Here is a 13070-nt window from a genome sequence, read left to right as displayed (position 1 = left end):
CGGCGCCGGGGGTTTAACGCCTCCCTCGCGCGGAGTGGGCGGGGGCCTGCGTTACAGCTTGCCGAGCCAACGGCGCTTGATGGGGTGTGTGCCGTGGCCAGGCTGCTTCGGCGGCACAAACCGACCTGAACGGTGGCTGAGGGCAGGAAGTGTAGGTAGCGCCGCCAGCCACCTCTCTCCGTCCACTAATAGCGGCACAGGGGAAGCGGTACGGCCCTAGCACAGCCGCACCTCACCATTTCCTATTGCTGAGGGGTACGCACTGCTGCAAGGACACCTTACGGTGCGCAGGGAGCCTCTTACTAGGCAATATGTCTCTCGCTGTCACCATTAAGGAGAGTATCAGGTGAACAGCCGTGTGCTCAGGCAGGTGCTTAAGGATTTAGGATCCTGTCTTTTAATATCTCGATGGAGGCAGAGAGTAAGTTATTTATCAAACATCGGATATGAAGGACTGTACCAGAGCAAATAGCAGAAGCCAGGTATTAATGCTTGTAGTTCTGTTTTTTTTAATTAAAAGACATTTTTATGGCCATTTGGGTAGGTGCTTGAGGGGAGCAATACCTACCTTAAAGAGCACACATTTCTTATTGTAATCATGCATGCACTTTCAAAGTGCCTGAATTATTTTTGGCATTTTGTGAGAAATAATTGATTTTTAATGAGAAGTTGCCTGGGAGAAACAATTCAGGCATATTACTCTATTTACAGTTCACCAGCTAAATATTGAATATCACAGAATTAATTATAGTGTCAGAATATTTATTTTTTTAAGAAAAGAAGAGGGTCATATTAGTCAAAATGCTGCTCTTGGAAGAATAATTTGCATTTTTCCAAGTCTTCTTACTGTCATTCTTTTAAAATTCAAATGACGGATAGTGACAAAAGGCAGAAAGGTTCTTCACATATACCTCAGAAATTATTTCCTTGTTTTTTCCTCCAGTGCATTCACTGTACATTATGTATATTTATTATATATTGTAATCTACGCAGGTACACAACTGCAGCAGAAGCGTGTGGTTCCATGCTCTCACAGAGGTTGCTGGCAAGGAACAGATCTCTCTAGCCAAACTAGAAGAAGCTGTTTTCCCATTATTTCTATTATACTTTTTAGAAGCCCCACAGGGCACTAAAGAGATTAATTCTGTGTTTCTCCATTTGCTTTGGCAGATTCTGAACTGGGTAGCTGTGCCTGCACAGCTGTGGTCTAACATGTGGATTTCACACAACTTCAGGAAGAGCCTTTCTAGATACAGTCCTTCCAGAACCATCCTGTGGTGAACACTTTTGACCCTAAACTATGCCATACAGCTCTGTCCCTCCAGGTCAGCCTCCGATTGAAGTTGGACATTTGTAGAGAACACTGTAGGAAAGCTTACCTTCTCTTTTGGAAAACCCCAGAGAAAACAATGGTTCATGTAAATTTGTTCCTTCTGTCTATCCTCAGAAATTACGTATTATGGTCCAACTCTTGGATCATCTCATGACTTGGCCTATGAGGAAATCGATTTTGGAGATCGTCCAAGGCAGACACCCAAAGGGTTTTCAGATGTGTTTGTACTGAAGACAATGAACTACCACCTCACTCATCACCAGCTTTCTGAAACTGATTCTGGCTAGAGAGCACTCAGCCCCCTGGTAGAGCTCCCTGCTCCTGTGAGATAGGTATTTGACAGAGACAGGCCAATTCTCCCCTCCTACCCCTTCCACTTTGTGCAACAGAATTTAGGTATATTTTACAATTGAGGTTGTCTTGACAGTCTTTCATTCTGGTCTGAATTGCAACACAAAGCATCCTGGTTGGGGAATGGTAGACGAATCAAAAACGTTTCTAGAATAACTAGAAGGAAAAAGATTGAGGATTTTGACAATTTAATTTTTTTATTGTTTCAGTTTGTTACAATAAAGTACAAGTTGCTCCATATTTTGTGGGAAAAAATGTCGATTCGTACCTGCAATAGTCTTACATGATTTTCTTAGTTTATGAACTGTACGTCTTACTTATCCAGAAGGAGCCAGTAAGGTGATATATATTGCATGCAGCTGATTTGAGACAAGTGGGAAAAGCAAGAATAATTTATATGCTCCATATATTCTATGAATTTATTATCTTTGTAAAAGATAATTAGCTCATCGTTTTAAATAGCATTGTTTATATAAAACAAGATTGCCAAGATGTTTATGAAATGTGTTGGGGCAGAGAATAACAAACTTTAAATCCTGCTTTTGTTGAGAAGCGAAGTCCCACAGGGCTGTGATTAGCCCTTACATCAAGGCAGGATACAAATGCTTGTTCACTGTCACTGGAACTATTAGACCTGCAAGAATTTTCCAAAGAGCACAGAATGAGAAAATTACTGTAATTTTTCAACTGAGGAATGTGTTTCCATCATACAAGAGCTGATGCTTTAAATACTTGCCACTGCAGCATCTGCCTTTCCAACAGGTTCTGAAGATCACAAACCCTTTTGCTTGTTAACCATGCTGGGCTGGTCAGCATTCTTGCTTTGAGCTACTTTTATGGCTTTTCTGCATGCCAAATTAGTGTAAAGGAAGTCAGGGTATGCATTACAGTATGTTAACTATTCTTCTTTGGAAACTTAAAGCATTTTCCCTGCCCCATGCAAATTAACCATAAATTCTTTGTCTGTCTATGGCCATTTTGTTGGGCTGGGTTCAGGTTCAGGAGGTTCCCACTGGAGTGGAATGGTAGAGGCTACAGGTACAGTGAAAAAGTTAAGAAAGTATGAAAGGGGAGGCTAATCTGAATGTTTATATGAGTAAATATAATGTGGTTTTAGGTGTCTAACCTAAGACTCCCACTATACCTATATTACCTGTACCAGAGCAGGACCCAGTGTGGCTTGCTTTTGATGTAATCCCTCTGTCTTCATGGTCGTGGTAGATGGCCATAACTCAACTGTGAGCATGCACACAGTCCTAGAGCAGTCTGAGCTCACACTGCTGATAAATACCAACTACCCTTGCAGCAGGCTATGCCAAAGCCCTTCTGCAAAATAATCCATGAGTAATTTGCCTCTTCAACATTAACCATGGGACACTGCTGCATTACAACATTCCTGGTCCACCTACACAGTGCCTAAGTCTGTACTTGGTCCAGAGGGCGGACAGAGCCTTGTTATCCAGCCTAAGTCCATGGCTTTAGGTCTGGCAGCACAGTTTGGTTGCATCCTATGAGTATGAAGGTCTTAACTTTCTCTTACGATGTGCCTCGAGGCTCATCTGCAGCTTACGCTGAGACAGGGCTTGCATCACTGATTGAAGATGTGAGGGAAATGGAAGCTTCAGTCCAGGCTTAAAATACAATGTTAATGCACCTCTGGAAAATTCCAGAATTAATAATTAACCTTGTTGTAAAGACAAAGCTCTTTGTGAACATGTTGACATAAATCATTATAAAAAACATCTAATGTCTAGGGTAGGATATCCATATCCTATAGGGATAGGACAAATTAAGTAAAAAATACTTCCTGTCCGCAGTCTGTTTCCTAACTGGAGAAACAGTGACTTTCAATCCAAGCATGAAGCAGATCATCTACAGTAAGATTAGTGGAAAGGAAAGCAGTGTCCCTTGGTCTTTAAATGCTAGCTGAGAAGACAGAACAGCACCCTTCTCCATCTCTTTCTTTAATTTCTTGAAGCTTGGTGCTTCTTCCATTCTGTTTCATAAATGGTTGCATTCCATGTGAAGGTAAAATGCCTCCCCTAGTTGGTAACAACAGTCAAGCTAAAGGACAATCATGACTACCCTAGAATTAGTACAGCAGTTCCTGTTAAAATATCTGTATCGAAGCAGGAAGTCATTCCCGTGGGAGGATTTGTTTTGGTCGTTTTAATGCAGAGCTATGAAACAGAACCATGTGAACAGTTAACATGTATTAATGAACTCTGATTTTCAAACATGAGTTAGAGGTTAATAACAAAGCTTCTCCACTATCAAGACTCTGCAGGTACATTTTCTTAGAAAAGAAGACACAAGCAGCATTGAAGAAGTTGCTGTGAGATCGCATTAGCTAAACTGACACAAGTCCTTTTTAAACTAACATAGAAGAAGTTGCACCTGTGTAAGCAGGTCAGTAAAATCATGCATCTAGGTAACTGGATGAAAATAAACATCGGTGCATATTCAGATCTGATAGAGCTTTGTACAGAGCTCTATCACCATAGTAAACAAGAGTCACTTGTTTGAACCAGAAGCCTGACCGTAGTTTAAATTGATTTGAAAAAATTTCACTAAACAAGTACAATCTCCTTCTGCAGGTACTCACTGATTTACAGTATCTTATGTAAAAATAAATTAAACCTCTTACTTATGCTGGTATTAATAAACAATCTCCATATTGTTTATTAATAAACAGTCTCTGAGAATTACTTACTCGACAAAGTAATATGTTACTTAAAGCTCCTCTGTACATAACAACTGACAAACCTGAAGATATGTAAGTTAAAGGTACTCTAGATGTACACGCCCTCCAGTCATCTACCCGGAAGCGTATGCACATCTCTGTTGACATACTGTCATGACACCAAACCACAGTAGTCTCCAGGCCGGCTGGGGGATGCATACAGCCTATTAACCCATTTCCCGAACTTTCCTGGCAACTACAGATACAATCAGTTTCCCTGGTAACAATTGGCGTTTCCCTGTAATTTTATGCTGGTATAATTAATAACATTTTGCAAATTAGGACTGAATCCACAGGTTGATCTCTCTCAGCTGTGGCCACTTGAGAGAGCATAAAAAGAAGAAACATCCCACTTTTCTATCCTCCTGCCAGCTATATTTTGTCATAAGGGTTAACATTTCTGTCTTTGAATATATATAAAGATAGTATCGATGGTGTAAGAAAAGCCAGTTTTTATGTAACCACACATCCAGTGTTTGTTTCCTTTTTTTTTTTTTTCCTAGGACTGCACTCTGACCTGTGTTACTTTTTATCTGTTTTTCAGTCCAGCTGAACTGTATCTGGGCAAAGAGTTACCTAAGGAAGCGAGAGCAAAGGTGACTCTCCCACTGTGATATGAGCCCCTTATTATATCCTTGCAGTGGCTGTGCAGCTCCTTTTCAGACCAGCCTTCAGCCACCGTCAGCACTTTGCACTTCTGATAGATTCAGAGATTTCAAAGGAGGAACAAATAGGTCACCTGCACGACCTTTTGTACAGCAGCGCTCATAAAATGTCACCAGGCTACTGACTTAAGCATGTTTTCCATTTACTGATGGCTCTTACGACACTGAATGAGGATTAGATTGACAAACTGAGCTGTCTCATGTGGTTCCACGGAGCGACCCAAGAGAATGGAAATATGTCAGAGAACAGGTAACGCCTTTTCCTCATGCTGGCAATAGTAAAATAGCAAATCAAGTTAATCATAAACAAAAAACAAACAAGTAGGAGAAAGCTCCTCAGGCTGATATTTAGCCTTGCTGTGATGAACAGCAGTGCCTCTGCCAGATGATTTTTTTTCTCAGGTAGTCAATTTACTGAGGTATAATTTATTTGTGGGCAGGAGTCTCTGTTGACCTAAAGCTCTTCAAATGCCTACATTCGCATGAGTGTAGCAAATGTGTGTTTCTAGTTCCAGTGTTTCCTGCATTGTGGGGGAAAACTTGGTGGACCAGGAGCTAACACTGTGACTTCACATTTAACAGGAAGCCTTTCATTTGTTTCCAAACTTGATGCAAGATATTGCTGCCCTGTAGAGAACTACATTCATTTTAGATATTTGGATTAAATCAGTAGCCTGAAATGGACTGTGCGTGTTGTCAGCTGCTCCTATTACTAAATCCTTGGAACTCTCCACAGGGCAAAGAGAAAATATCCCCAGCAAATATTTTCTGTGTTAAATTAGAATAAATGAGACTAAGACAGTATTTTCCTCCACCTGCTGTAGTCTATGTTGTTTTCCCTCTGGCATTTAGACTACAAACTCAGTTAAGCAGGAACTCTTTAGGGCCTTTTTTGTGTGCCAAGCTCAATGGTGGCACTTTAAAACCGAAAGTGGATTGGTAACAGTTGTCTACAATTAAATGGGCTACGAATCACTTTAATTTCCCACAAGCTCAAAGCATGGCTATAGTGCTGGTAATAATGCTAAAACAGAACTGGTCTTTATTAGGTAATAACAACCAGGCTCTATTGCAACTAAGAGCCCTCATTGGGATGTTTGTGTATTTGTTAACCAGGGAAGAGGGAAGAAAAGGAGGAGGTAATAACGTGATGCATCTGGTGAACAATTTTACAATGGTGGAGGAGAGGGAGACACCGCTGCAGTAAATGCAGCACTGACTCTTGACCTGGTTCATGCCAACTTTCAGAATTCTCCAAATGTTAATGAAAAATTACGCTATCCATTTCAAAAGGCAAGAGTGAGAAAAGCTTCTTGTCTTGATGCAGTTAGGGACTACTGCGTCCACAGCTGGATTGTAGATAAATGCTTCGATGTAGCCCTTCAGCAAGTTTTATCAAAGGAATAGTGTTTTGGAATGTTCCTTTCAACTCAATGGCATTTATGATGTCCAGCTTAAAACAAGAGAAAAAGAAAAGGATTCTACTTTGTGCACTTCCATTGCTCTGCTTATACTTGACTACCTTTAAATTTGATTGATTAATGGTCGTACATGTGAATAACATATAATGCCCACACCTGGTTGCACTCTTTTAACACATTTTTTCCTATTTGTTCCTAATTTCTGTTAGATGTTGATTTGAAAATGCCAGCAATATCAACTGCAGTTTTACGAAGACAAAAACTCAAAGCATATCTGAAATATTTTTGTTAATGCTGAAAGTTACTGTGGGATGGATGAATGAGAAGCATCCAGTGGGATTATTTTCTTTAGGGAGACCAACCTAAACTTCCAAATAATTTGGGCACTCTCATGATAATGAAAGGTCAGTGGTGTGTGAAAGAGAGATCTTGAAATCTCAGGAGCACAGGCATTTTGTGAAGGAAAAGCAAAGTGTATAAAATGGAAAAGGCTGAAGAACATAGAGAATAATTCCCATTGCTAATAATCACAATTCTGTGCGGAAAACAAGAGAGGTATCAGCCATTTTCTTCTTATAATCTTCATCGAATTTCTTATTCTGTGCCACAGTGAAATAATTCATCCAGTCTCCAACTACCCCTAAGAAACAGCAAAGCAAAAAAAGAAAAATATTAGTTTACCAGTATTTCCTGAAGCCCATTGGCCATGACTCACTAGATACTTTTACCTCAAGGCTTATTTCAAAACAGCACGACAACCAGGAAGACAGAATTGATGCCAGTAACAAACCTCAGTACCTTTTCTCATGAATGGGGAAATGGAGTGATCCATTATTCCCTGAAACTCGTTAGTGTAGTTTGTCATGGGATTTTCCTTCATTATCTCAAATGAGGTGTTATGGATTATCTTATTTAGAACCTCCTGATTCACATCCTTCTCCAGGAACTTCAGAATCTTCTGAATTTCTTGCTTTGGATTCTGCAGCAAAGATAACATGGGATATGATACGGAGCCAGGAAAAGCAAGGAATTCAAACACAAGTGCTAAAGTTGCAATTGTCGGGGTGAGAAGATCAGGTTATCGGAAGATTTACTGATACAGCTGTCATTGTAATAGAAAACTGTTGATCATAGTTAGTATCTATTGGACTTCCAGATTTCAGAGCTCTATAAACATATATTCAGCCTTTTACCTCCTTCATATCTTCATAGAAGAGGTAGAGAATACGATGCTTATCTTTTGCCTTCCACCATCCTTTTACATGGTCATACCAGGAACCCCAGGGCACTGAAAAAGGAGTAATAGCAGCAGCAGCTATAAATGCCCAAACTGTCTTTAGGTATCAGTGGCACTCATGTTTCCCTCATAACTAGTGTCTGGGCATTTTCCAGCTGGCTTTGAATCACTGTGGGCATGACTGCTGTGCTATGTGCTTATCACAGCATTCTTGCTATTAATCCCACAGGTATATGGATGCTCAGAGCGGAATTCATGTGTAACGTTAGAGGGCAACAAATGCAGATGCTTACCCCTGAATGAAAAAATCCAGGCTGTCTTTATGGTTGATGGAGAGAAACAGACATTTCCAGAGAAAACTCATGAGTTGAGATACAGACAGTTTAATAGGTAAAGCAAAAGCCGTGCACACAAGCAAAGCAAAGCCAGGAATTCATTCACTACTTCCCATTGGCAGACAGGTGTTCAGCCATCGCCAGGGAAACAGGGCTCCATCACACGTAATGTTACTTGGGAAGACAAACTCCATAACATCGAACGTTCCCCCTCCCCTTCCTTCTTCTTCCCCCAGCTTTTAATTGCTGAGCATGATGCCATATGGTATAGAATATGCGTTTGGGCAGTTGGGGTCAGCTGTCGCTTCTGCGTCCCCTCCCAAATTCTTGCCCACCCCCAGCCTCCTCGCTGGTGGGATGGTGTGAGAAGCAGAAAAGGCCTTGACTCTGTGTAAGCACTGCTCAGCAATAATGAAAACATCTCTGTATTATCAACACTGTTTTCAGCACAAATCCAAAACATAGCCCCATACTAGCTACTATGTAGAAAATTAACTCTCTCCCAGCCAAAACCAGCACACTCCCTTATCTCAAATTTACACCACACATTTCTACACAAAATTAAACCTTGATTTCTTGTATATCAGGTTAGACTAAAACCAATTAAACCCCAGTTCCTTCCTATCTGGCTTCTTTTAACCTCAGAGAGAAGAGAATAAGCCTGAAAATTGCCATCTATGTTCCTGAATGATAATAGAATCAGTAGCATTTTTTTTGTTCAAAATGGGAATGTAAAGATAGAATTAATCCTTTCGGTACTAATAAAAACCCATGAATGAAGATAAATTACTACTGAAACATGTCCAGTAGGTATCCTTCCATAGAGTGTCAGCACTGGATTGCAAACCATAGCTGAAATAAATAAATCAGTCATGCATTTTTAAAATGAAAAAAATCTCTTAAACAACTGATTGCAATTCATCACCTTTTCCAGTCATGAATTTCTCCATGAACTCCTCCCAGGTTCCTGGGTCAGGCATTCTTTTATTCATTCTGTGGAAATGGTAGTAGGACACCAGGTTGTCTTTTGCATTTCTCGCCACATAGATTATCTTTATTGATATGAAAAGAGAGAGAGAGAAAAAAATTAACTTACGCATGCTTACATAGATACTGAACATCTCCTGGAGTTCTCTCTTGGAGCCTGATGACAGAGGCTTAAGAGATTTTGCTTTGAAGCTGCCATTTTCTGAAATCCAACTCAGGCAGCTTAGTCATGACTTCTTTAGTTTCGCACAGGCTTTGCATATTAAAAGGAAAATATTTGGAGAGACCTTTACATTCTCAAAGATTTTGGAAACCTGAATATTCAGTCCTGGTTTGTCACTTTCTTTGCAGGTGAAGTAGAATTGAGTCCTACCTCTTCAGCCTTACCTTACAGTTTTGTTCCCAGAAGGAGGGAGGCACCAGCTGCACAGGGAGATGAGTTTTTATTGTTCGTGGAGAAGGCATAGCTTCAGCTAACTCCAGGCCTGTGGGATGTTTCATTATGAGATGTGACTTGTTCTCTAAATTGCACTAGCACTCTTCGCTATTCTCACATGTGGGATTTTGACTGTGACTTTTCAGCAGCTAATCTTTCAACAATCATTCATCTTCAACCAATTATGTAGCAGTGTAACATATACAACATTGCATAAGCACCTTTGGTGTTTTCCTGAGAAAATTTTACCTATCTATTGAAGGAGGAAAGGGGGAACACTGATTCATATCTCTTCTTGCTTTCTTGGGACTGTGCCTAATCCCTACATTCCAAGGGATAATAATGAATACTAATTTATATTTACCCAACCAATGTTTTTCCTTCACAATATTTAGTGATTTCCTTTCACTTTGCAGACAAGAATTTTTTCTTTCTTTCTAGAATACAAGAAGAATAGAGTGGCTGACTAGACTTTCTGAATAGCCTGTAAAGAGAAATTAGAAGATTGATGGACAGTGGATTTTGAGTAGCTTTGGATGTATGGCAATACTTGGGAATATCTAGTGATATGGAATCATAGAATAGTTTGGATTGCAATGTGGAGATGTGTTATCCCCTCCCCACTTCCTTTTTAAACATCTATCATTACCTCTATCATTTTTTTTCCTATCATCTTCTGTCATCCTCTATGATTTTTTTTATCTCTCTGTCAACACAGTCTAGCTTAGAAGAGAAAAAGTAGCACTTCTGCTGCAGAGTTAGTCAAGATTTTTATCTTCAAATGTGAAGAAAGTCTGGCTTAAAGATTCATGTAGAACGGGAGCCCTTGCTGGGGGAAGATTTGTAGGAAACCGTCTTTGCAGAACAGCCAGGCCTGCTGTTTGCTTGAATGCTCCATAGCTTGTTTAGATTACTAGACCCTAGAATTTAACAGCAGTTATTCAAAGCAGTAGCAAAACCACTGAAAACTTTATACAGCTTTTGGGCATACAGCCACAATATAGGTTTTTCTTCCATACGGACCCCAATCAGAGAATGAGATTCAATTCCCCCCATGTTGCTGTTGTACACATATCTGCTGCTGTGGAGTGCTGTGGAGTATCACACAGAGCTTTCAGATGCCACTCCAGAGCAGCATGGTCTTCTCTAACTCCTGAGTCACATCTGCCAGCTTGAGTAGCGCTAGATGTTTATGTTAAAGCAACGGAACTGATCCCTAACACCCAATACAGTGCATAGTTCAGTGACAGAGCAAGTAGGACCTTTCCCAGGAAACCTGTGGCATCAGCACTGGGTGCTTGTTTTGTTTAATTTTGTCTAAATTACAAACCTATTTGTATAATATTCACCTGAGTAACTTGCAGTTGAAGACTCTTGGATAGACCACTCAAGGAAAGGATGGCGTCTGTAAGTAGTGGCGCGTCTACACTTCTGAACATCTCCATTTTGTTGAATCATATCCACTATCTCCTGTGTCCATGTGGTACCTGAAAATGTCAGTGTTTACATGTTTCCCTCAGGGATAACCAAGAGTCTGTTCTGCTAGGGAAGTGAAAGCCAGAAGGATGGACTTTGTATTAAAGGAGGAAGAAACAGCACAGAAGATGATGGACAAAGTGAAAAGAGAGGATAATGGGATAACCTCACTATTTTTTGAGATTGTATTATTTGCAGAGAGGAATGAAATTCCCTCCTCCCAATTTTCATACCTCACAAAAATTCAGGTATTTAATTCATCCTGAATTTGAATGAAGAAACGAAATACCTGAACTCTGAGTGAGTAAAAACTTCATACAGTTTCAAAGTATAAAAAAGCTGCAGTATTTTCAATGTTCCCATTTGAAATGCTCTAATGAAGGTCAGTACAACATTTCATCTGTCTGAGCTACTGCAACATCTTGTACGAGTTACAGTTTTGTGTCTCTCAGGTACCTCTTTTCCCTTTTAGCCGTGCTCACTGGGTTAACCATATCTCCTCTGAGGTACTGTGGCAGATCAACTAGAGAACATGCTAAGGGGTAACTTGGACAGTGATGTGGGCAGGAAACTCGGCCCTTCTTAAGATGCTTGAATTGTGCTTCTCTGGCAGATAAGACACACTGTAAAATGGACTCCTAACTATTTCTTTTCAGTTCAATGGCTGAGAGATTTTAATGCAGTCTGGACAAAATAACATGTTTTTCTTTCAGTATACAGGAAATAAATTAAAAGCTTTCAGGTTTTACAAAATTAATGGGGTTTTTTTTGTATTTTTTTTCCTACTGAAAAAAATACTTAATTTTTGCTAATTCAAATCATTATTTTTTTATGATCATCAAATGTTCCCAAGTCTGTTCCTGAATCCCATAAACTGTACATGATTTTATTCATCCAGGGTTAATATTGATGCTTGTTATTCATTGTTTTCCTCTATAGTAAGGATAAAGGGTCTGATCAAGAGGAGAAATAGTAATGAGCTAAGTGGCCAATCACTGAACAAAAAATCAGATAGCTAATATTAATGATGGGTATTTTATTTTATTAGCTGAAGTCATTAAATTAATTTGGTTATTTCGTTAAAATGATTAATCCTTTTCCAGAAACCAGTACTAGTTTACACACCAAGTTATTCCCCAAATACATAATACAATCCATAGTTCAGTCAGTTTCTATTATTTTTTAGTAATGATGACTTTTACTAGGATTTGTTAAGTCATAACCTATTGGTGGAAAACTTCTATTGTTGCCATTAATATGTATATAATCTAAATCAAAGGAAACATTTAAATATAGGTAATTAGACTTTAACCGTGTGAATTTCAACAATAATGTATGGTTGCTACTCCTGCCGAAGAAGTCAGAAGTTATAGTCACAGCTGACAGAGCTTCATGTCTTTAAAATACGTCTGGTTTGGGATTAAACAAATATCAGTCACAGTAGAAAAACATAATTTTCAATTCCAACAATAAGCACTATCCTTAACTTTTCTATAGTGTTTCCTACCCACACCAACCTGCTTTTGCATAGGTTGCGATGAGCAAATCATCAGGTCTGGCTTTGAACTTCCACACTTGGTCCCACGTGCTGCATATTGTTTCTGTGAAGGTAATACCGTCCACTTCACCTATCTCAGCGCGGGGCACTGTCTCTTTCAGACTCAAATCTTCGTTTTTATCCAGGGCCATTGAGCACTGCATGAAGAAAGGCAGACTTGGAATTAACATGGTTGCTCTGAAAAAAATCTAAATTTACTCATACATTCTTGAGGTCTCTTTTATTGACTGAATTCCATGTCCTTTGATTTCTTTGGCTATGATTTGGCCTATCTGGATCCATATATAGGCTCCTTAAAGCTGGATCTGTTTTTCAGAATTGCTTGGTATATTGCTGATGGTGTTTCTCAGCATCTCTAAAAATCCCTCTGTTTACTCAGATACCAAAAGAGAAAAAAAACCCCACATTAGTCCCATCTTTAAACATTTTACCAAACATATTTATGGAAAATTCTGTCTGTAAATATCTGGCCTTTGAAAGACAAGAAAAAGTAATCAGCATTGTGATTCCAAAGAAGGCAGAGCATAA

At 39.5% G+C, this 13070-nt stretch overlaps 1 protein-coding gene across 1 annotated transcript; it reads right to left on the bottom strand.

The window, feature by feature from the left end:
- Window positions 1–7040: 7040 nt before the first annotated feature.
- On the bottom strand, window positions 7041–12673 carry SULT1C3 (sulfotransferase family, cytosolic, 1C, member 3). The gene is made up of 7 exons (XM_010294001.1): window positions 12502–12673; window positions 10858–10995; window positions 9460–9557; window positions 9011–9137; window positions 7707–7801; window positions 7312–7492; window positions 7041–7153 (listed from the first exon to the last, which is right to left on the bottom strand). Exons 1-7 carry the CDS (start codon window positions 12671–12673, stop codon window positions 7041–7043), a joined length of 924 nt encoding a protein of 307 aa, XP_010292303.1.
- Between the last annotated feature and the right edge of the window lie 397 nt (window positions 12674–13070).

The sequence above is a fragment of the Phaethon lepturus genome, unplaced genomic scaffold, assembly GCF_000687285.1.
Source record: "Phaethon lepturus isolate BGI_N335 unplaced genomic scaffold, ASM68728v1 scaffold15769, whole genome shotgun sequence".
In the NCBI taxonomy this organism is placed as follows: Eukaryota; Metazoa; Chordata; class Aves; order Phaethontiformes; family Phaethontidae; genus Phaethon; species Phaethon lepturus.
This window is presented reverse-complemented; position numbering and strand designations above follow the sequence as displayed.